At 40.3% G+C, this 22,858-nt stretch overlaps 1 protein-coding gene across 1 annotated transcript in view; it reads right to left on the bottom strand.

The window, feature by feature from the left end:
- VWA8 (von Willebrand factor A domain containing 8) overlaps positions 1-22,858 on the bottom strand; it is a 384,198-nt gene that overhangs the window by 152,980 nt on the left and 208,360 nt on the right. Inside the window, exons 27-29 of the mRNA XM_070380245.1 lie at positions 13,793-13,901; positions 11,849-11,987; positions 7,833-8,032 (exon numbers count right to left, since the gene is read on the bottom strand). Of these exons, the coding sequence (XP_070236346.1) occupies positions 7,833-8,032; positions 11,849-11,987; positions 13,793-13,901 (448 nt within the window). The remainder of the gene's footprint in view (positions 1-7,832; positions 8,033-11,848; positions 11,988-13,792; positions 13,902-22,858) is intronic.

The raw sequence follows: 22,858 nt of genomic DNA on the forward strand, positions 1-22,858 counted from the left end.
AGGTAAGATGACAATACTGAAATATTTAAACGACTCCATAAAAACACTAAGTGATTTTCCATAGTACAGAATTTAAAGCCTTCCATGGTTTAATGAGGATATTTTTAATTATGTAAGGCAGACTTTCTTCTTTGAAGATTTTATCTTAAAACCATCCCCTTGTAAATATAGGCTAGGTTTAACCATGACTCTGTTTTATTATGTATTAAGGAGGAAATTTAGACATTTGATCATTTTTAAAAGTCTGTTTACTTTTATCAAAATTACACTTAAAGAATGTGCAGTTAAACCAATACAACATTGTAAAGCAATTATCTTCCAATTGAAAAAAATTTTTAAGTGATTTACAGAAAAAAAAAAAAAAAGCATGTTGAAAAACTCTCCTACACTATGCATTCAATTGTCTGATGATGAGAGGGACTATGCTGTTAGTTGTTTGGCCTGAGGAATCATGGTGCTGGAGAAGACTCTTGAGAGTCCCTTGGACAGCAAGGAGATCAAACTAGTCAATTCTAAAGGAAATCAACCTTGAATATTCTTTGGAAGGACTGATACTGAAGCTGAAGCTCTAATATTTTGGCTACCTGATGCGAAGTCTCATTGGAAAAGACCCTGATGCTGGGAAAGATTGAAGGCAGGAGGAGAAGGGGACAACGGAGGCTGAGATGGCTGGATGGCATCACCAACTCGATGGACATGTGTCTGAGCAAACTCGGGGAGACAGTGAAGGACCGGGAAGCCTGGTGTGCTGCAGTCCACGGCATCACAAAGAGTCAGACACAACTTAGCGACTGAACAACAACACACCGTGCATAACTGAATCTCATTTATTCTTTTCACAAATGCAGGTTCAACTCAGAAAATATGTACATGATATAAAGATGGATTTGCAAGAAAATATCAAGGACCCCAAGAACCAAGCTGGTAATGAGTATTTCTGCATCTTGTCATTCACTGAGCTTGGGAACTTTCACAGCTCGTGCTGTGATAACACAGTGACAAGAGATGGCTCCAGCAGCATTCATCACAGTTATGCAAATGAAGTAATAACCTCCCAGAAATTAGGAGGATTTTTTCAAGAAAAAAAAAAAAAAACTAAAAAAAAAATTAACCTCAGACATTAAAATAAGTGAATAGAAACACATGAAATAAGAACTTAAAATTTACAAAGCCAGAAAAGATTGAATATTTTAAAGGAATGTAAAGAAGCTGGGTTTTCAGTTAAAATTTAAAGACATTTGAAGGTCAGACTAACAGGTTTACAAAAAGGCACGGACAAATTTTTTCTCAAGCCTCATTGTTATGTAATTGTCTTTTTTTCCTCTCTTATTTTGGTTCATTTTGTTTTGTCTTATTAAAATCTGGGGCTCCTTCAGTTATCCTAACCCTTATGAACTTTTCATTTAAAGAACTTTCTTTGGGGAAAACAAAATCACAAAGCATCCAAAGAATTACTATATATTTTGTAAAATATATACAAAATATGAAAAGTCTGCTCATTTCTTCCATAACATTTATTTGTTGTTGTTGTTCAGTCGCTATGTCTGCCTCTGTGACCCCATGGACTGCAGCACACCAGGCTTTCCTGTCCTCCACTATCTCTGGGAGTTTCCCCAAACTCATGTCCATTGAGTCAGTGATGCCATCCAACTTATATTTAAAGAAGGAAGAAGAATACAAGGATGAATAATCATTACTTTTGCCCTTTATCACATAATCTAAATAGAGAGGAAATAAAAGGAAATGAGAATAGATTAACGATTCACCTGCAAATCTGAGACCTCATAGTGTGGCTTCAATTTATTTTACAAGCGAATTTTACTGAAGTGCTCAAGAATTAAAGTAGTAGTTGCACTGAAGTTTCCTTTATTCCATATATTCCAAATATTGGCTATATTAAAAAAATTCTAAGCAAGTTGACAAAGCTTAAAGTTTTTCTTATAAAGACACTTAGAATGCATCATTCTGTGTAATATGCAATTCTCCATTACAGATGTGTATTACGATGGAACTCTGCTCAATGTTGCGTGGTATCCTGGATGGGAGAGGGGTTTGGGGGAGAAAGGATACATGTGTACGTATGGCTGAGTCCCTTCACTGTTCACCTGAAACCTTCGCAATGTTGTTTGTTAATCAACTATACCCCAGTACAAAATAAAAAGCTTATTTTTTAAAAAATGAATGTGCATTAGTAATATTCTTTTTTAAAATCAACATATCATATAAGAAGCACCATTCCTGGCATTTGAAAGTTTGAATATGATAAAAATCTCAAGGAAAATCCTTAAAGTTTTCCTTAAGAAGTTGTACTAATAAGTTAAAATTTTGTAGTCTCTATTCTAGATTAAATCTTTTTTTGAGTTAGAATTTTTTAAAGAAGAAAATCTCTCTTATGATAAATATGTACAACATTAACACAAATTGCTAGCACTTAAGCAATTTGGATAATATTAACTTTTATAAGCAACAGAAAGTCCTAAAAATAATGTTTGATCCCAAATGTGATTAAGTAGAAGAATAAGTAGATGATTAAACAGATATGGTTACGCACAAAAATGAGTACAGTTTTGCATTTTTCTTCCTTTTTAGGGTCTAGTACTTCCGAAGTGAACCGAAAAATTGGATCTTTCTAAGTAACAGAAAACATATCTTTATATGTGTGTGTATACATACATGTTTCCAGCCACTGCTGTATTTAGAATTAGTTCTAGAAGCAACTGGCAGTATGAAGGAGTTCTGCTGCTCCATCCTTCTAGATGTTAATGGTTTCCTTCTGTAAATGACTAATGATATATTCTGTCTGAGTTTAAAAATAGAATTTTGCGTCACACATGAGTACATGTAACTGTGGTTTTGGCACTCCTTCCAGGGGGGCAGGGAGGAGAAGCGAGTGAGCAGTTTTATTATGTTTGTATTTGACTGGGAGAAAAGTAACCTCTGGATGACCTCCATGTCCTAAAGTCTGAAATTCTAAACTCTGTACAGATGTAATAAGTAATCTCATGGTGGGGTGGGGTTAGGGGGGAGGGAGGAGGCTTTATTTTTAGGCATGGCGAAGTTTCCCTTTCCTCACTTAAGATTTTATTTTAGCAAGGAATTTTTGAACAACTTCTTAAACCAACCAGCGAAATGCATCCGTTGCCAAGCTCTATAAAGACAAGGGATAGATGAATTAACCGAAGTACTTCTTTACAATATTTCAGCCCCCTTTTCAGCTAGGGCAGAATGGGGGAGAAGGAACTGAAGGCCGCACACTCATTTTTTCTTTAGATTAGAATTATTTATCATTTGTTAAATTTTACAGTTATGTGCCGTTCATTTGGAATTAAGGAGGGCTTAATACTCTAGTGGGGACACAATATAAAACAGAGGACAGGTAGACAGAAATCCTGGTAAGCCATGCGAGTCTGCTCAGGGCATTGAGGTAACATGGAGAATCGCTGAAACTGGTCAACAGGGAAAGTCTGGTAGCATGTAAGAATGCCAGGAGGGGAAGTGTGGGTTTATACAAAAAACACACTGTCTTTGATGAAAGTCATTATACATGAGCAGGGAACTGATCCACATTGCCAAATAATTGGATCTTATGAGAAGACAAACTGCTTCCTGAGGACCTGAAAATCTCATACTTTTAGAATTGGTATCTGTAAATTTGACAGTTGAAAATTTGGCAAGATTTTTTGAAAAAATACTCCAAAATCAGACTTCTATTTAAATTTGATTGGTTCACTTAATCAAAAATCACCAAGATATCATGTGCTTTTTATGAGAGCTTCCTCTGGCTGTAGAAATCAATCCAATGGCATTGATATTTTGTCGGAACTCTACAAAGTAAAACCTTTTCCAATAGGATGGACACAAGCTTTTCTAAGCAAGAGCCGGACATTTGTATATTCTGCTTCTAGGAGAAAGTAAAGTGAAAAAAAGTTGTGAAAATCAGAAAAAAACCGATTAACTCAGAATTTATGATAATTGTTGAGTCCTGCCCCGAGGCCACAGGTGCAAGACCTTGCACCATGGCCACAGAAGCCGAGCCCAGAACCAAGGACACCTCCGAAGCTGACGGAGCCCCTTTGCAACTGTTGCTAAAAGCTCCTGTCACCACTGACAAGCTTCCTGACTCCCGATCAGGCAAAGACGCCCACTCCAGTAAGCACCCTATAGCGCCCCAACCAATCACCATGGCCAACGGCCCAGGAGGAATTTTTTTTGTCCCTGAGGCTATAAAAATTGGTTATTAACCCACAAAAACTGACTCTCTCTGGTCTGTCAGGAGGTCGGCCCTCTGCGCTTGCAGTGCCCACGTTATGTCTGCTCGTTGTTCTGAATAAACTCACTCCCTTCTGAAATGCTCTGTGTCTGGAAGTTCTTTTCCAACCTGTGCTCGGACTGCCTCAACAGTAATTATTTAGGCAAAGCCTAAAGTTGAAGTTGACTTACTTAACTTGGTGAAACCCTGATATGTTATTTACGAGATTTTAAAAATTCTTGATTAGAAACAGCCTAAAAGCACTGTTCTGGGTAATGCTTTATTCTTAGAGTACCTTAAAATACTTAACAAGTAAAAACACTGCATTTTTTCAATATTTTCCTATGACGAATAACTTTAAAAAATTTTCAGATTACCTGCCCCCACCTTTCTGCAGTGAGTGGACAAAACTACTTTAATTCTGGTGGTGTCAATCCGATTTGGCTTGAACTTCTGTTCTACCAAGTGTTTACTGGGCAAGTTATTTAAACTCCGTGAGCTTCAGTTTCCTCACATGTAAATATTGCTAAAGCTACCCCACTGAGCCTCTGGAAGAATAACGTGGAATAATGTATGCCATCTTTTCCTTGACACGTTGTCAGCATTTAATCATCAATCTTCCTCCCTGAGATAGTCGTCACGTGGCTTCTGAAATGCCACATCCTGGTTTATTCATCTCCACCACCGGATGCTCATCTTCAGTTCCCCTCGGTCGATTCCTCCTTCTTTCCCCGATTTCTTCATATTTCAGTGCTCAAGGGCTTAGAGCTGAGATTTCTCTTTTCTACCCACATTCCATTCCCTTAGTCATCGCTTTCAGTTTCATGATTTAAATAACATTTATACTCCAGTGACTTCCCAATTTATGCTTCCTGCTCTCCATTAAACAGCAGAATCATCTACTTGGCTTTGTTATAGGCATCTCGAATTGAATCACACATCTAATTTTCCTCCCAAATCAATTCCTTCCTCATCTCAGTTCATGGCAGGTCTACCCTTTTTGTTGCTGAAGCCTTAAATCTTAAAGTTGACCTTAGCTTCTACTCTGTCACTTCATGTATCTGATCTGTTAGGAAATCCTGTTAGTCGCACCTTCGGAATATATATAGAATCCATCATTACTGATGACTTCCAAACTTGGGTGATCTCTTGCTTGAATCATTATAAAAAATCTCTTAATTAGTCTCCTTCATTCTGCCTTCATACCTGTAGACTATTCACCACAGAGGAGCTAGAGAAATCCCTAAAATGTATGTCTGATCTAGCTGCTCATCTTCTTGAAGCCCCCTAAGACCTTCTTCCCCTCTCCTCACAGGCAGCGCAGAACCGTAGAATGATTCATAAGGCTTTGCACCCCTGCGTCCCCACCCTCCACCATGGTCCTGCCCCAACTCACTGCGGGACCTCTTTGGCCTCGCCTCTTTATACTCTGGCCCTCATTCAATCTTCCCCAGCACACTTCTTTAAAGATCCAAAGGCATATTCCAGCCTCTGGGTCTTTGAATTTATAATTCCCTTTCCCTAGGAACTCTCTGCTTCCCAATATCTCTTTTCTCCCTCAACGCTATCAAATCCACTTAAATATCACTTTCTCAGTCACCCGCCCTGCTTTAAATGGCAGTCTTCCTTTTATTTTACTCTCCCTTGTTTCTCATCATCTAAGTTGTAATTATTTATTTTGCTTATTGTCTATCTTTCTGCACCAGAATACAAGCTTCTCAGAACAAGGACTTTTGTTTTGTTTATGGAAGTGTCCCTAAGAGTAAGCACATGATACTTACTTGATGAATGAATAATATGCTTAGTATACTATTTGCTGGGCTTCCCTGGTGGCTCAGTGGTAAAGAATGCCACAGGAGACGTGGGTTCAATCCCTGGGTTGGGAAGATTCCATGGGTTGGGAAGAAGGAAATGGCAACCCATCTGCCTGCATTGCAGGAGACAGGAGATGTGGGTTTGATCCCTGGGCTGTGAAGATTCCGTGGGTTGGGAAGGAGGAAACGGCAACCCATCTGCCTGCATTGCAGGAGACACAGGAGATGAGAGTTCGATCCCTGGGTTGGGAAGATTCCGTGGGTTGGGAAGAAGGAAATGGCAACCCACTCCAATATACTTGTCTGGAGAATCCCATGGATAAGGAGCCTGGAGGGCTACAGTCCATAGGGTCACAGAGTCAGAAACAACTAAAATGACTGAACACACACACACACACACATTATTTAGTAGCTATCAGGTGGGTAACAGGTCTATAAAAACATTGTATTCCTTTCTGTTGGATAGTATAGATTAACTTTGTTGTTGTTTAGTCACTAAGTTGTGTCCTTTTTGACATTTGGAATGCCCTTTTTGACTTTATGAATGGGATTAGTGCCCTTACAAAAGACACATGGATGTGATCCCTGCTACTTCTGCCATGTGAGGTCGCAGGGAAAAGACCGCTATCTAGGAAGGAGGTTTTCACCAGATCCTGAACCTGCAGTCACCTTGATCTTGGACTTGCCAGGCTGCAGAACTGTGAGAAATAAATGCCTGCTGTTTATAAGCTACCTTGTCTACGGTACCTACATTACAGCAGCCCAAACAGACTAAGAGAGCGGTCCCCAACCTTTCTGGCACCAGCTCCAGCTTTGCAGAAGACAATTTTTTCACGGATGGGGGATGGGGCGGATGTCAGGATGATTCGAGCACCTTACATTTATTGTGCACTTTATTTCTATTACTGTTACATCAGCTCCGCCTCAGATCATCAGGCATTCGATCCTGGAGGCTGGAGACCCCTGGACTAAGACAATTCCATGCAGTATAGCTACACAGCTGTCTCCACATAAAGAATGCCCTTTGGGTTTCAGATAACGTGTCATCTCCTAAGCGGAGCTATCTGAGCACTCTTGAGTACTATTCATTCTTCCAACTCCTCCCACCCTACCCCCATCTTTCCCTAAGACATTTTTTCTTGTTGTTGTTTAGTCGCTAGATTGTGTCTGACTCTCTTGGGATCCCATGAACTGTACGGCAGTCATCACTGCTTGAAACTGGCATAGTTATTCGTTGGCGCACTTGCTATCTATCTCCCCACAGAGAATGCAAACTTCATAACAATGAACCGCTGCTGCTGCTGCTCAGTCTCTTCAGTCATGTAGACTCTGCGACCCCATGGACTGCAGTCCACCAGGCTCCTCTGTCCACGGCATTCTCTAGGCAAGAATACTGGAGTGGGTTGCCATGCCCTCCTCCAGGGGGTCTTTCCTACCCAGGAACTGACCCCATCTCTTAACGTCTCCTGCGTTGCAGGCGGATTCTTTACTGCTGAGCCACCAAGAAAGCCCCCAACAATGAACTATCCAGCCTCAAATGTCACTAGTACTGAGGTTAGGAAACCCTCACTCAACATGTTTCAAGAATAAAGCCCACGCTGAAGTCCCCCAGAGAGGAAGGCGTTAGCCTGCCTTGTGGTACTGATAACACACAACTCCTGACCCCTTCCTGCAGCCCCTCTCCTCAGTCCTTATGAAAGCACACACTTTCAGTGACAGGCTGGGAAACATTCTTGCCTGTCCCTCACGTAAGGAGGCCATGCCGTTACCTGCTGCTCGTGGAGAACCACTTGACCCTTTAGGGGGTTTCCCAGCGGTGCCACCGTCACAAATGGGTGCCAGATTCCACTGGCCGTTCTCGGGAAGACGTCGAAAAGGTCCACAAAGTGGCCGCTTTTCCCAGTCATATTCATAAAGTATAAGGACACGGGATTGCATGCAACTACATACAGAGTGTTTTCCTCATTTTCTGAAATGACCAAAAAAAAAAAAACAAAAAAAACAGAGTTAATTCTATTCTGCAGTAGATTTTCTGCCTGGTCCAAAAAGGTCCAGTGAAAACTGAATCATAAGACGGCATACAACCAGAACTCAGCAGATGACCTGCACATGGATTGGTGGTCAAAGAGCACTGGGAGAAGCAATTTCATACCTGCTCTAAGTGTTGGAGAAGGGAATGGCAACCTACTCCAGTATTCTTGCCTGGAGAATCCCATAGACAGAGGAGCCTGGTGGGCTATAGTCCAGGGGATTACAAAGAGTAGGACACAACTGAGCGACTAACACTTTCTTCTTTCTAAACGTATCAATAGATGGGACCATGCCTACATACTCCAGGAAGTAAGTATCTATTTGTCCCCCAAAGAATTCCATAACATCTCACAGTAACACCATTAAATATTTAACACTCCTCAATGTCAGGAAATTCTTCCTTCTATGAAAGTATTTTGTGCTTCAATAAAAGTCTGTTTCCTCTTATTTTATTATTGGCTCAGATGGATAACAGCTGGTCAACATCTTCCGTCTGCTAATCTGGTATTTCCCAGTTTACTAGCTCTTCAGGGTTTTCAAGTAAATAAGTATTTCCATTTTTTGATTCTTAGCTCTATGGATCTTATTTTCCAAATTATCTTTTTTCATATTTGTGTATTTTTTTTATTACAAAACCTGTCTTTTCAATCAAGTACTTGACTAGGTCCCTTTTCTGAATTCTATTTCAGTGCTTCCTCAACTTTCAGGTGTGTGTGAATCACCTGGAGATCTAATGAAAGTGCAGATTCTGACTCAGGGGCTCTGGGGTGGGGCTTCACTCTGCCTTTCCAATGAGCTCCCAGGAAATGTCACTGCTCTATGCTTGAGGCAGGGGCTCTGGGATGGGGTTTCACTCTGCCTTTCCAGTGAGAACCCAGGAAATGTCACTGCTCTAGGCTTGAGGGCATCCCTTTGAGTAGCCAGGTTCTGGACTGTTAACCATAATCTCTATTTCTGGGCACCCTAAAGCAAGGGATTAAGCTGCTTCTGTATAATAATCACTATTAATATCACTCATCATCCAGGTATCTATTTACAAGTGGTCATATTTTCTGAACCCCAAACTAAGGTATAAGCTATGATAATGAAATATGTGGGACTATGCTGGAAATTTCAGGAAAAAAATATAGTGCTTGTATGTGTGTGTGTGTGTGTATGTGTGTGATGTGCACACATAAAGACCAAATATATATAAAGATAAATTAAACAAATAAGCTGACATTGATAAGAAACACAAGTCAGTAGGAGATCAGAGAAAGGTGTTATTTAGGAGACACTGTGAGCTGTGTAGGAACTACAGTTCCGAACATCAGAACCACATGACTTATAATTTAAGAATGTTTTTAATGTGTCTATCAGCACAAATAAATTCAATTCAACATTTATTGAGCAACTTTGGAAATATAATAAAAGTATTAATAGAAATATACTTCACAAACATCAATTGTCCTCTCTTATTGCAGCATTAAGTACTGTTTGGTCTCTGGCTCAAACATATCTATCTATCTAACTGATTCTAAGAGAACCAAGAAAATATTCTTTTCTCTCCCAAATACAAAATAGGCAAAAAAACTAAAGAGATCAAAAAAACAACACAAAGGTCCAGTTTGCAAATGTGGACAATACTGAAACAGAGGGTTAAATTATGTGAGAGACAGCAAATGAGTTTCACTTTTAAGGACCAGTTCTGACTGGCTGGCCGTGGCTGCCTGGAATGCTGCGTTGAGAAGAACTGTGAGACTGTGACAAGGTTTAACAACCCCTGTCACTGACATGAGGTAGAGGTTCACAGCATACTTATTCACAATCTCTAAAAATGAGACAAGAGCCAAAGTTCAAACTTTATCAGTAAGACCTATACACATTCTCTACTCACATACGTTCTGTGGATGTTTGTTCCTAACTTTAGCTATGTTGAGTAAAAATATGTGCTTCTAAAATGTACAGAGTTTTTGTTGGTTAAATTATGTGAGGGACTAGTGTGGCTATTAAGACATTTTCAGTTCAGTTCAGTTCAGTCGCTCAGTCGTGTCCAACTCTTTGCAACCCCATGGACTGCAGCACACCAGGCCTCCCTGTTCACCATCAACTCTCGGAGTTTACCCAAACTCATGTCCATCGAGTCGGTGATGCCATCCAACCATCTTCTGTTGTCCCCTTCTCCTCCTGCCCTCAATCGTTCCCAGCATCAGGGTCTTTTCCAATGAGTCAGCTCTTTGCATCAGGTGGCCAAAGTACTGGAGTTTCAGCTTCAATATCAGTCCTTCCAATGAACACCCAGGACTGATCACCTTTAGGATGGATTGGTTGGATCTCTTTTCAGTCCAAGGGACTCTCAGGAGTCTTCTCCAGCACCACAGTTCAAAAGCATCAATTCTTCGGCGCTCAGCTTTCTTAACAGTCCAACTCTCACATCTATACATGACCACTGGAAAAAACCATAGCCTTGACTAGACGGACCTTTGTTGGCAAGGTAATGTCTCTGCTTTTTAATATGCTGTCTAGGTTGGTCATAACTTTCCTTCCAAGGAGTAAGCGTCTTTTAATTTCATGGTTGTAGTCACCATCTACAGTGATTTTGGAGCCCCCCAAAATAAAGTCTGTCATTGTTTCCACTGTTTCCCCATCTATTTGCCATGGGACCAGATGCCATGACCTTAGTCTTCTGAATGTTGAGTTTTAAGCCAGCTTTTTCACTCTCCTCTTTTACTTTCATCAAGAAGCTCTTTAGGTCTTCTTCACTTTCTACATTCATATTATTCCCTACATAATAGGGCTTCCCTGATGGCTCAGCCAGTAAAGAATTCACTTGCAGTGCAGGAGACTGGAGTTCGATCCCTGGGTAGGAAGACCCCCTGGAGAAGGAAATGGCAACCCACTCCAGTATTCTTGTCTAGAGAACTCCATGGACAGAGGAGACTGGCGGGTCACATATGATCATGGGGTCACAAAGAGTCAGACAGGACTACGTGACCAATAAACCCAACACACAGTGAATGTAAAATATCTTAATAGGAACACCAGTCTGTTACCAACAAAACCCCTGTATATTTTAAAAGCACATATTTTTACTCAACATAGCTGATTTTAGGAACAAACATTGATAGAATGTACACAAACAAAAGCTTGCTTCCTAATTTTTGCCTGAATAATCCCCATTGTAGATAAGTTAGCGAGTCTCTCCCTTCCCCCTGTCATCACTTCTGTTGATATCACCTTAGTAACTGCCATCAATTTTTGGCAGGTACTTCTGCCAAAAGTACCTAGGACATACTGCATGAATCAGTAGGTAATGGCAACAGTCCAGAGGTGCAGACGCCAAAAACTCACATCCTTTATTTGCCATTCTTTACAATGAGAGGTTTAATGACTGTAAATCCTCCAACCCTGCTTTCAGAATACATGTAATCACCAAACTGGAATCCCAGCCAAAAAAAATCCAATGTTTTTCCTTTTTCTTTCCCCCTTCTATTTTTAGCATGAGCCCAGGGTGAGTTTAACTTTGTGCTACAATTGTAATGAGAAACAGACGTGCATATGAACTCAGTCACGCTTATGTGGATTCCACAATAGTATTTTGTTAGGTTGTTATAGGAAATTAGATCTAAATTACATATAATTGCTATCCAGTCCAAGCATGGCACAGTGACTGAGTCTAGCATAGACTTCTTGATGTCTAGAGATTATTTTGATCTGGCTTTTTAAAAAAAAAATCAGTGCAGGAAGGAAAAATCAAAAGAATAAACTGACATACCATGTGCTGTAGCAACATCACAGATTAAGTTCATTTCATCCAATGGTAACCTCCAGGAGCTACATTCTTCGGTAAAGGTTTGGGATCTTCCTTCATGTCTTTCTATTGGATACTCCTGTATGTGTATGAGTGCTGGACCCTATTTAAAAAAAAAGTAGTTATCTGCAATAAGATATTTGGGTAGTTATAAAAATGTAGAAAAGTTAGAGTTCTTCCAAACTAAGATTTTCAATTCAAATACTCAGTATCTTGACATACCTCTTCTCATTTTATTGACTGGCATGATACTTATGACAATAATAATACCATATAGTTGCATTTATAAAGGCTTTCACATGTGCTATCGTATTTAATTTCTCATTTTCTTTTTATTCAGAAAATATATCAGATATAAAATCCCATAGGAGTTCTCATTACTTTACTCTTTCCTAAGTCAACTGCAAGTTTTGAACTACAAGTATGGGGACCCAGAGCTGTCCAAACCAGGAGAATAATTTTTTAAATACAGTTGATTTGCATGCCCTTACAGTCCTTAATTAATCAAAACTTTTTGGGTCAGATAGTGACTATTGTGGCAGCCGGGGCTGCCCAGGTGGTGTAGTGGTAAAAGAATCCACCTGTCAATACAGGAGATGCATAAGACTTGGGTTCGATCCCTGGGTTGAGAAGATCCCTTGGAGTAGGAAATGGCAAAACACTCCAGTATTCTTGCCGGGAAAAGTCCATGGACAGAGGAGCCTGGTGGGCTATACAGTCCATGGGATCACAAAGAGTCAGACATGACTGAGTGACTGAGCATGCACACATTCACGGGTGCTATTACCTCTTCTGTCTAGATTGTATCTTAGGAGCTAGACGACGAAATACTACATTTCTTATACTCCTTTGCAGCAAGCATTCTGGATATGATTTAGCTTCTGCCAATTAAATGCACTTGCATGAGATTTGTACGGCAGATGAGCAGCAGAAGCTATCCTCCTGCAGTCAGTGTGGACAAGGAGAATCTGACAAATATGAGCAGTCAGAGTCTATGCTCTACTACAAGGGCTGACAAACCGTAGCTCATAGGTCAAGTCTGATCCACTCCCTGATTGTGTCGATAAAATTTTACTAGGACACAGTGTCACTCATTTGTTAATGTATTGCCTGAGGCTGCTTTTGTGCTACCATGGCAAAGCTGAGTAGCTGTGACAGAATCTGTATGGCCACCATGACTAAAATATTTACTCGTGTGTGTGTGTGTGTGTGTGTGTGTGTATGTGTGTGTGTGCAGTTGCTCAGTCGTGTTCGATTCTTTGCAAGCTTATGGACTGTAGCCAGTCAGGCTCCTCTGTCCTTGGAATTTTCCAGGCAAGAATACTGGAGTGCATTGCCATTTCCTGCTGTAGGGGGTCTTCCTGATGCAGGGATCAAACCCCGGTCTCTAATGTCTTCTGCATTGGTAGGTGGGTTCTTAACCACTGAGCCACCACTATTCAGCCCCTTACAGGAAAAGTTTGCTAGTCCAGTCTTATTGTGCAGAAGCAAAACCCTAATCCTGAAACCAAAAGTCCAGCGGTGGCCCCTTGACTTCTATCCCTCTTGTCCTTTCTATTGATTTTATAAGCAGCTAATTCCCCACAGTCAAACCTAGCAGGATTGCTACTGCAACTAGTGATTGATATTTCTTTGCCTTTTTTCTTGAAAACAAACATAATGGAGTAACTGTCCTGCCTGACTTTCCTAAAATACAGATTAGCTCTTAGGAATTCTACCAATCATTAGCAATTACCTATATCATGACCCTCAGAGGCCAGGCTCACTTGAGAATCACAGAAGAAGCTAAATCTATTCTGAAATAACATCAGAATAAGTCATTTCTAAGATTGAATAAATTTTCCACCAGGGAAGATACTGAAAAACAGATAACATTCAATATTCTAATGAAGAAATAATGATATCAACCTTAACGTCTATATGATGAGTTTCTGCTGGACACAGCAGTTTTTGCATTCCATTTCTTGACTGACCAATTGTCCAGTAGCCCATGAAGGTCTGCTCCGGCAGAGGCAACCTGTCAAAGATTAATTTGAAGAGTAAACATTTCTCCTTGTTTCCAAGTCACAGGAAAAAATAAGAACCGTGCATTGAAAGAGTTTAGTTGCTTAGTCGTGTCCAGCTCTTTGTGACCCTGTGGACTGTAGCCTGCCAGACTCCTCTGTCCATGGAATTCTCCAAGCCAGAGTACTGGGGTGGGTTGCCATGTATTACTGATCACATAAATAAATTTGAAGAATACTTTACTTCAAAGTGAGTTCTACTTCTTTTTATTAAAAGATAGTCTTTAATAGGATGTTTAAAATATACTTGAAAAAGAAAAGAATTCACATTTCAGAAACTCAGAAGATTTCTGAAACTCAGTAGAATGCCCTACTTTGTTTTTACCATAATGACAAATATAACTAACGTTTAAGAACTTTTTCCTGAATTGGTAAATACTTAGTAATTTAACATCTAAATTCCTATTAGAGTAATAGAAAGGACTTAGGGAAAAAATGGAGCAATCCATCAGTTTTTTTCATTCTATTCTCTTAAATTTGAAATCAAATAATAAGTAGTATAGAATACTACTGGGATTCCCAGGTGGCTCAGTGGTAAAGAATCTAGCTGTCAATGTAGGAGATGTGAGTTCGATCCCTGGGTCAGGAAGATTCCCTGGAGAAGGAAATGGCAAACCACTCCAGCACTCTTGCCTGGGAAATCCCATGGACAGAGGAGCCTGGTGGGCCCCAGACCACAGCATCACAAAGAGTCAGACACGACTCAGGGACTAAACACTACCACCAGAATTCTACAGGTCACTTGTTTGTAAGTTGTACAGGGCAAATTTCATAGGATCTACTTTAGCATTTTAATCTTTTTTTTTTTTTTACTTTGAACTGACATAAAATACCTATAGAAACATTCACACAAATGTGTCACTTACTCCTGAGCACACCTATGTGTCCAGCACTCAAGCATCACCAACACTCAGAAACTCCCTTGGACTATTTCAGTCATTACCCCTACCATGGGAGCTACTATGCTGACTTCTAATGGAATTATTCTATGTTTAGATTCCATTTTATCTAAAGCTACTTTTAAATACAATAACTTGCAAAAACAAATATGGCAACGCTAAAGGACAAAACCACAGATAATTTTTTTCAGGATAAAGCCTTTACTTTTTAATCATACTAAATTTTTTGGAATCTTTACAAAAGAAAGCATTGTCATTTAATTCGTTATGAATTTCTTATTCCATGGTAAGTGAAGGCCAAAAATGATTCAGAGTTAAAAGTTCTTCAAAAATAATGCATAATATGACTAAAAATTGAAATGAATGCTTGAAATAAGCTTCATGATCATTAAAACAGTACATACTGATATTTAGAAAATCACTTTATTTTCAGTAAAAGAGTAAGTCTGACAAAATATCTCCACATACTTAATAAGACCATGGAAGGCTTAGATTTTTTTTGCATAGACTAGTGAAACCAAGTATTCTGGTGGAATATGATTTTTGTCCTTTGAAATGCTAATGTTCAACATCACAGGAAGGAAATCTAAAAGAAATTTACATTGAAATTCTTCTAAATCATAACATAAATTAATCAAAAGGACATATATGCTTTGTATCTATCATTTAAAATACATTTTAAGTACATGGACAATTATCCTGACTGGTCATTACTTATTTCCCTGTTTTTTTTTGTTTTGTTTTTTACCACTAATGAGGTGGAAGAGTCACTGAGTTAGGGGATTTACTATAACTGTTCTCTCTTATGGTAATAAAACACATTCCCATGTCAAAAGGAAAGACTTTTGTAGACTAGAATCTCTCTCTGCTTGTTTAGGGAATGAACAGTATTCATTGCCTTCAGCAGTTCACCAAAGGGGAATTAGATCTCTAAAAACAGAGCAGAAAACAAAGGAAGGAGATACACCCAATTTCTTTCCAATGTAGATTTAGTGGGTTCTAAGTGCCTGGAGAATCCCAGGGACGGGGGAGCCTGGCGGGCTGCCGTCTATGGGGTCACACAGAGTCGGACACGACTAAAGCGACTTAGCAGCAGCAGCAGTGCTAATTCTTTTACTAACTAGCTCTGCAGACGTGTGAAAGAAAGCTTAGATAATTTCTCTGAGTGTTAATTTCTTCCTTTGTAAGATGAAGGCAATAATCTGTAAGATTCTGGTTTCTTCTAGGGACTGGGGGAGTCTCCGGTGACCATTTTAGAGAGTGGAGTGAAACATGAGTGATAGATCTTACATAGCCTTTGGTTCTGGAGTGAATATAAATAATCAGAATAAAATCACCTACACCTATCAATAGAAGGGGCTTCCCTGGTGGCTCAGCTGCTAAGGAACCCACCTACCAATGCAGGAGACACAACAGACACGGGTTTGATCCCTGGGTTGGGAAGATCCCCTGGAGAAGGAAATGGCAACCCATTCCAGTATTCTTGCCTGGAAAATTTCATGGACAGAGGAGCCTGGTGGGCTACAGTCCATGGGGTCGCAAAGATGTGCCAGGCCACATCAGTAGAACAGGTGCCTGGTAGACAAAATTGCTTTTTTAAAGCTGATAAAAAGGAGCTCTACGTCCACCCCAAATCGCCTCTTTGAAGACAACAGAAACAGTTACACATCTGGGAATCTAATCAGAGGTGGAGCATAGCTTAATAAAAATTATGGTCAGTTGATAGGTTGAAATAAAGCCTAAAAAACTGGTCTAATATATCCTTTAATAATCTCACAAAATATCATACAGATGCTTAAAACAAAATAAAACCAAAACCTTCATCCATTTGGGGAAAAAATAACTTTACTAGACCTCCAATTTTTACTGACAACCCCCAGGGAATATTCATGAAAGCTGCTTTGAACTTGCCAACTCACTCTAAGTAATGGTCATGGAAATTACAGACTGCCTGCTTCCATTTAAAAATAGCACTAGCTGTTTGGTTGGCAGAGTATGGGAAGGACCTTCAGGTACCCCATATAGAATCTGTTTTGAAATCACATAACAAGATGCTATTAGCGTTAACAACTGCAACTGAAAGTCACATATGCAGGGTGTTCTGAAGTTACCCAATCAAACTGATTCTATCTGCCCCTTGGTAATACCGGGAGGTGTTTCTAGACTTCCTGTGGGCTCTAGGGTGGCCAAATGAGGTAAACCAAAGCCCCTCATTTATTTTCCACTACTAAGTTTTCCCAATACATTGTGGGAAAATTTGACGGTTATTAACTCTCTCCCCTTCAATAAGTTACTGCATGCATGCTAAGTCGCTTCAGTCATGTCTGACTCTTTGTGACCCCATGGACTATAGTCCGCCAGGCTCCTCTGTCTATGGAATTCTCCAGGCAAGAATACTGGAGTGGGTAGCCATTTTCTTCTTCAGGGGATCTTCCTGACCCGGGGATGGAAGCCGGGTCTCCTACATTGCGGGCAGATTCTTTACCATCTGAGCCACCAGGGAAGTCCAGTTGGGGGCAAGGGGAATTATAATTGAATGCATGAACAAGCTTTGGAATTTGAAATATATTTAACATTAATTTAAGGGTAACTCTAAACTAATAATCAGTTAGCAAATGGCCCTATACCATTACTGAAATCTGTCATCCATCTCCAACCAGACTTAAGTTGTTATATCTGATTTGATTGAAACAACATAGTATTTTCCATAGTTTTAAGATCCTGTTACTTCTATTGTTTAACTTTGTTAAAGTCCTACCTGGAATGATATCTGGGTTTGATTTTAAGGGAGAAGACAATGAACTTAAGACTCATAAATAGTACTACTTTTTATCTTCAGTGTCATTCATGAATTTATGTTTTTTAAAACACTGAAGCATTTCAACTCATATGTTGTGATGTTTCTTAATCCCTTGTGGAAGTATTAATAAAGATCTGGAAGTAAAAGTTTTAACTAAAAAAGAAAAGGTGACTTTCAAAATTATGACTCAGGTCAAATTGCAGCACTTAGGCAAATTACAGAAAGAAAAAAAAAGTTTTTTAAGCATGCATACATTTCATAACATGATGCATATGGGCACCAAAGTCGAGTTAGAGGGTCTGAATGACATACAAAAGATTTGTCTAAGATTGTTTCCATAAAGAGGTGAGCTGGGGTTTTAACGAGTATGTTCTGGCAAATTTCTGCCTTCTCTGAACATTTGCCAAAACTATTTCTGGAGTATGAAAGAAACACATGAAAAAGATTTGGATCTTTCTAAGGGCATTATGCAATTGGAAGTTGTTGACATACCTATTGTCAACAATTCCTAAAACATTTCCTTACCACAAGAACTACTAATTTTCATGGGAATAATGGAACCCTTCAGGGTAGTTCCACCAACTCTCAACAATTCACCAATTATTACCATCTTTGAGAAGAAAAAGAACAACTCCAATTTTATAGGGCCTAATGTTTTAAATCTAACCTTTGGCAAAAAGTAAGTTGGACTATCCAATTGAGTTTACTGGAACCTTTAACAGAATAACCCTGACAAATATTTCCACCTTTGATTCTGACCCATCCTCTCACTCTTCAGCCAGCATATGCCTTGGTGAAGTGAAGTGAAAGTCGCTCAGTTGTGTCCGACTCTTTGAGACCCCATGGACTATATAGTCCATGGAATTCTCCAGGCCAGAATATTGGAGCATATGCCGTAGTTACTGCGATTTGCTACTTGCTGTTCTTCCACATACTCTGCATCTTCATGCGTCCATGAGGTTTTTACTTCAGCCCAGAACTCCTTTCTGCTATTGCCTCTTTGATGAAATCTTTCTCATTCTTAAAGCCCAATTCAAATGTCACTCCCTCTTGCATCCTTCTCCCACATTTCTTTCTGGGCAAAATGAATCTCTTGCTCTTCTGGGTTTCCAAGGAAATTTGTACATATGGAACTCTTAGAAACTCGTAGAATAGAGTTCTGTAGTATCTGCAGTTTTCAAATTTAAGGCCTGATAGAGAGTGTGGTCAGAAGTGAATCTATGAAGTCCCTTGCAAATATTTATCCTTTCTAAAATAAAAAGTCAACACTCTACATAATGAAAACAGAAACTCCACCTTAAATACTTTAAACTACTAATAATGGGTACTACTGCCCCTGGTGATTCTCCCTTGTTTGCAAGAAACTTCTGAATTTTCCTTCCCTCAGTCTTGCATGTTGCTGGGAAATAAATTTTGCTTTGCTGCAAATGATGTGTACATGAGCATTACATGTGTTTTTCCTTTCATTGTCTGGCTCTGCATTTAGACATTATGGTTTTCACTTTACAACTTAGATTTGTTCACCTCTGCCACTGAGATCCTGCTGTGGTCACAGAAATGAGAAGTCATTTGGATGCATGAGATGAAAAGAAGACTTGGGGAAACTTGTCTTTCTTGGCTAACACTTCTCAGACAGCTCCCCCATATCCAGGTTGACACTGTGCAGAGTCAGCGCTGCTGCCCAGGGTCACTCCATGCTAAAGCAGATGTGGTCACCAAGCTCCACACATCTCTTTCTTCCTCTTCACTGAAGTTGTGAGACTACAGGTCTGGGGCTTGGGTTTCCTTTCCCTCAACTCTCTTCAAATTTCACTGCAAAAACTTCTTTTTTTCCTGCCATCTGCTTTACCAACCACATCTTAGTATTTTTGAATCTTAAACTCTTTCCTTGTCTAGTTATTCACATCAACAATGACTGGGGCTGAAACTCTCTCAGTTGGAAATTTTCCCAGAAAACAAACAAAAAACCCCCAAACTACTATTATTTCCCACAAGAAGGACTCATAGGACGAGAAACCCGACTGTGAATGCAGCACTTTGAATATAACATTGCATAATAAGCTTGAGAGTTTACATGTTTTCTCAAGATTGCTAATTCATTGAAAGTAAGGCTTACATCCTACTCGCTTGAATCTCTGCCACTTAGAATTCATCAGTTCTGCTATGGAAACCTCTCATCCCATGCCCCTCTTTTTTTATCCCCAATGCCACAGCGTAAGCTCTCATGGTTCATCACTGGAATCACTGCAGTTGCTTCCCAATACGCAGGTCTTCCTGCTTTCAGTTTCTCTGCCTTTCAGTTTCTTATCTTTAGAAAACTTAGAGGGGTTTTTCTAATTTATGAATCAGACCATGTTACTCTCTGGCTTCAAATTCTTCTACGGTTCCCTCAACTCTCCTCTTTCAGTCTCATCATGCAGCATGCCCTGTAAAACTGTCTCTGCTTGAAGCTCTTTCTTCTCCTTTATTAGCCAGGAGAACACCTATTCATCCTGCAAAGATTTAGCCTGGTGACTGTCCTTGAATCTCCCCCTGGGGCAGAAGGCAGCAACCCTACCTCTTTGCTCGCTCTTGTCAGAACACAAGGCACTCTCTACCTGAGTGCTTCCCCGATTATTATGGTCTCCTTGAAAGCAGATTCTGAGCCGCCTTCTTCTTTAGATTTTTGACTCCTCATTTAGTGTTTACCATGTAAATGTTCAATGGGTGTGTTTGTTTAGTCACTCAATTCTGTCTGACTCTCTGGGGCCCATGGACTGTAGCCCGCCAGGCTCCTCCATCCATGGAATTTTCCAGGCAAGAATACTGGAGCAGGTTTGCCATTTCCTATTCCAGGGGATCTTCCTGACCCAGGGATCGCGAACTGGAGTCTCTTGTGTCTCCTGTACTGGCAGTCCATGGGGTTGCAAAGAATTGGACACGACTGAGTGACCAACATTTTCACTTTTCAAATGTTCAATCGTGTTTGCTAAATGAACGAATGCGTGCATGTTGCATGCTAAGTCGCTTTAGTCGGGTCTGGCTTTTTGCCACTCTATGGACTGCAGTCCACCAGTCTCCTCTGTCCATGTGATTCTCCAGGCAAGAATACTGGAGTGGGTGGCCAGGTCCTCCTCCAGGGGGTCTTCCCGATGACATCTCCTTCAGCTCCTCCACTGCAGGTGGATTTGTTACTGCTGAGCCACCAGAGAAGCCCAAATGAATGAATGCTCGGTTACATTACAAGTGCCAACAGCTTCACCTACTTGTTTCTCATCTTGATGGCAAGTTGCAAACTACCACAGCAGATCATCCTCACTGAATCTTGACTACCTAACTCTCAACAAAGAATGAAAGTATGTTTGAAAGAGTTACCAATTGGTTGGGATTCAGGATTTCTACCCAGCCAGGTGACAGAGATCATTTACAAATGCCTAAAGGATCAATTGAGTGAACTCCGGGAGATGGTGATGGACAGGGAGGCCTCGCGTGCTGCGATTCATGGGGTCGCAAAGAGTCAGATACTACTGAGCGACTGACCTGAACTGAACTGAAAGGATCAAGGATAATTCTGTGAGACTGTCAAAGATGAGTATTGAAGAAGATTCATAGATCTTGACAATTCCTATGTAGACTGGTTATATTTTTAAATTTTTCTGTGTACCCCCATAAAGGAAGTGAAAGCAAGTTTTAATAAAATGACTGTGAAGCTACTTCAAAATATACCAAGAGAATAAGGGCAAGGACTGTGAAACTATAAAACCCAATACCACTCTTCTGCTTATAATAGTTCTGAGATGTCATTGTTTATTCACTTGCTAAGTCATGTTCAATCTTTGTGACCCCTGCAGCAACTGCAGTGCTCCAGGCTTCCCTTATCTCCTGGAGTCTGCTCACACTCCTGTCCACTGAGTCAGTGATGCCATCCAACCATCTCATCTCAGATGTCATTATGTAAATCTTATTGTTTTTGAAAATTAAAGAGCTATTTTACAAAGTGAAAGTAAATCATCACAAAGAGCAGAACTGTTTACCTTAGAACTTCGTGATCAATACAATGAACTCATTTGTAAAAACTAACTCTTTAATAGGACAATTACAGCATATAATAGTTTGGAAAATGGAAAGGGAAGCACAAAACATTGAGTCTTTTAATTTCATGGGATAAATAGTAAACTGATAATCACTCTTACAGTCAAAAATAAACCTAATGAAATTACTCTAGAGAGAACCCTGGTTGGGGATGATGTTCTTTTTGATGTCTCCTGATATTTGGGGCTTCTCCGGTGGCTCAGACAGTAAAGAATCTTCCTGTAATGCAGGAGACTTGGGTTTGATCCTTGGGTCAGGAAGATCCGCTGGAGAAGGGAATGGCAACCCACCCCAGTATTCTTGCCTGGAGAATTCCATGGATGGGGGTCTGGTGGGCTACAGTCCATGGGGCTGCAAAGAGTCAGACAAGACTGAGCGACTAACACTTTCAGTACTTGGAAGACCCCATAGTTAGTCTTGGTCAGAGAAGAAGCAGCCACATTGACATTTCAGTTACACAGGATAAGTCTTTATGTGGAAGAAGATAGATACAGGTGTTAGGTAGTTAGAATAGGAAACAGGAGTCCAGAATGGCGGTGGCTAAAAGACAAGGAAGAGAAAAGCCCGTGGAACTAGAACAAAGGAAGGTCCGAGGACCGGAGTGAGGAGTCAGGTAGAACAAACAACACTCCTGGCTAGCCCAATTTACATAGGGCAGGCCCAGCGGGAGAAAAAGCGTATAAAAAGAGGAGTCAAAGGGCTGGGGGTCTCTTTCTCTTCCACGCGCTGGGGCACTCTTCTCTTCGCGTTCTTGGGTCGACATGCCCTCATGCCTCGAAGATGGATTTTCCTGCTAGTTTCTAAATAAAATAGAGCTGTAACACGGAGCTGTAACACTGATTTGTCTAAGAGCTATAACACGGTCCATTCAAGACCTGAGAGCTGTAACACGGTCTGTCCAAGACCTGAGAGCTGTGACGCTCTGAGGGCTTTAATGTCCGTCACTCCAAATCTTTGTTGTGACGAGACAGAACCGAGAAGCATACACTCGTGTGACACAGGTATATGTCTTCATTGAGACAGATACCCTTTTAAAAGACATTCAATATAGATGAAGCTGTTCTGTCTGAAATATGTACACCAGGCACTGCTCTAAAGAGAAAGATCAATACGAAACCTGATCCTGTAACACACACTACAG

The sequence above is a fragment of the Bos mutus genome, chromosome 12 (genome assembly GCF_027580195.1).
Source record: "Bos mutus isolate GX-2022 chromosome 12, NWIPB_WYAK_1.1, whole genome shotgun sequence".
Classification (NCBI taxonomy): Eukaryota; Metazoa; Chordata; class Mammalia; order Artiodactyla; family Bovidae; genus Bos; species Bos mutus.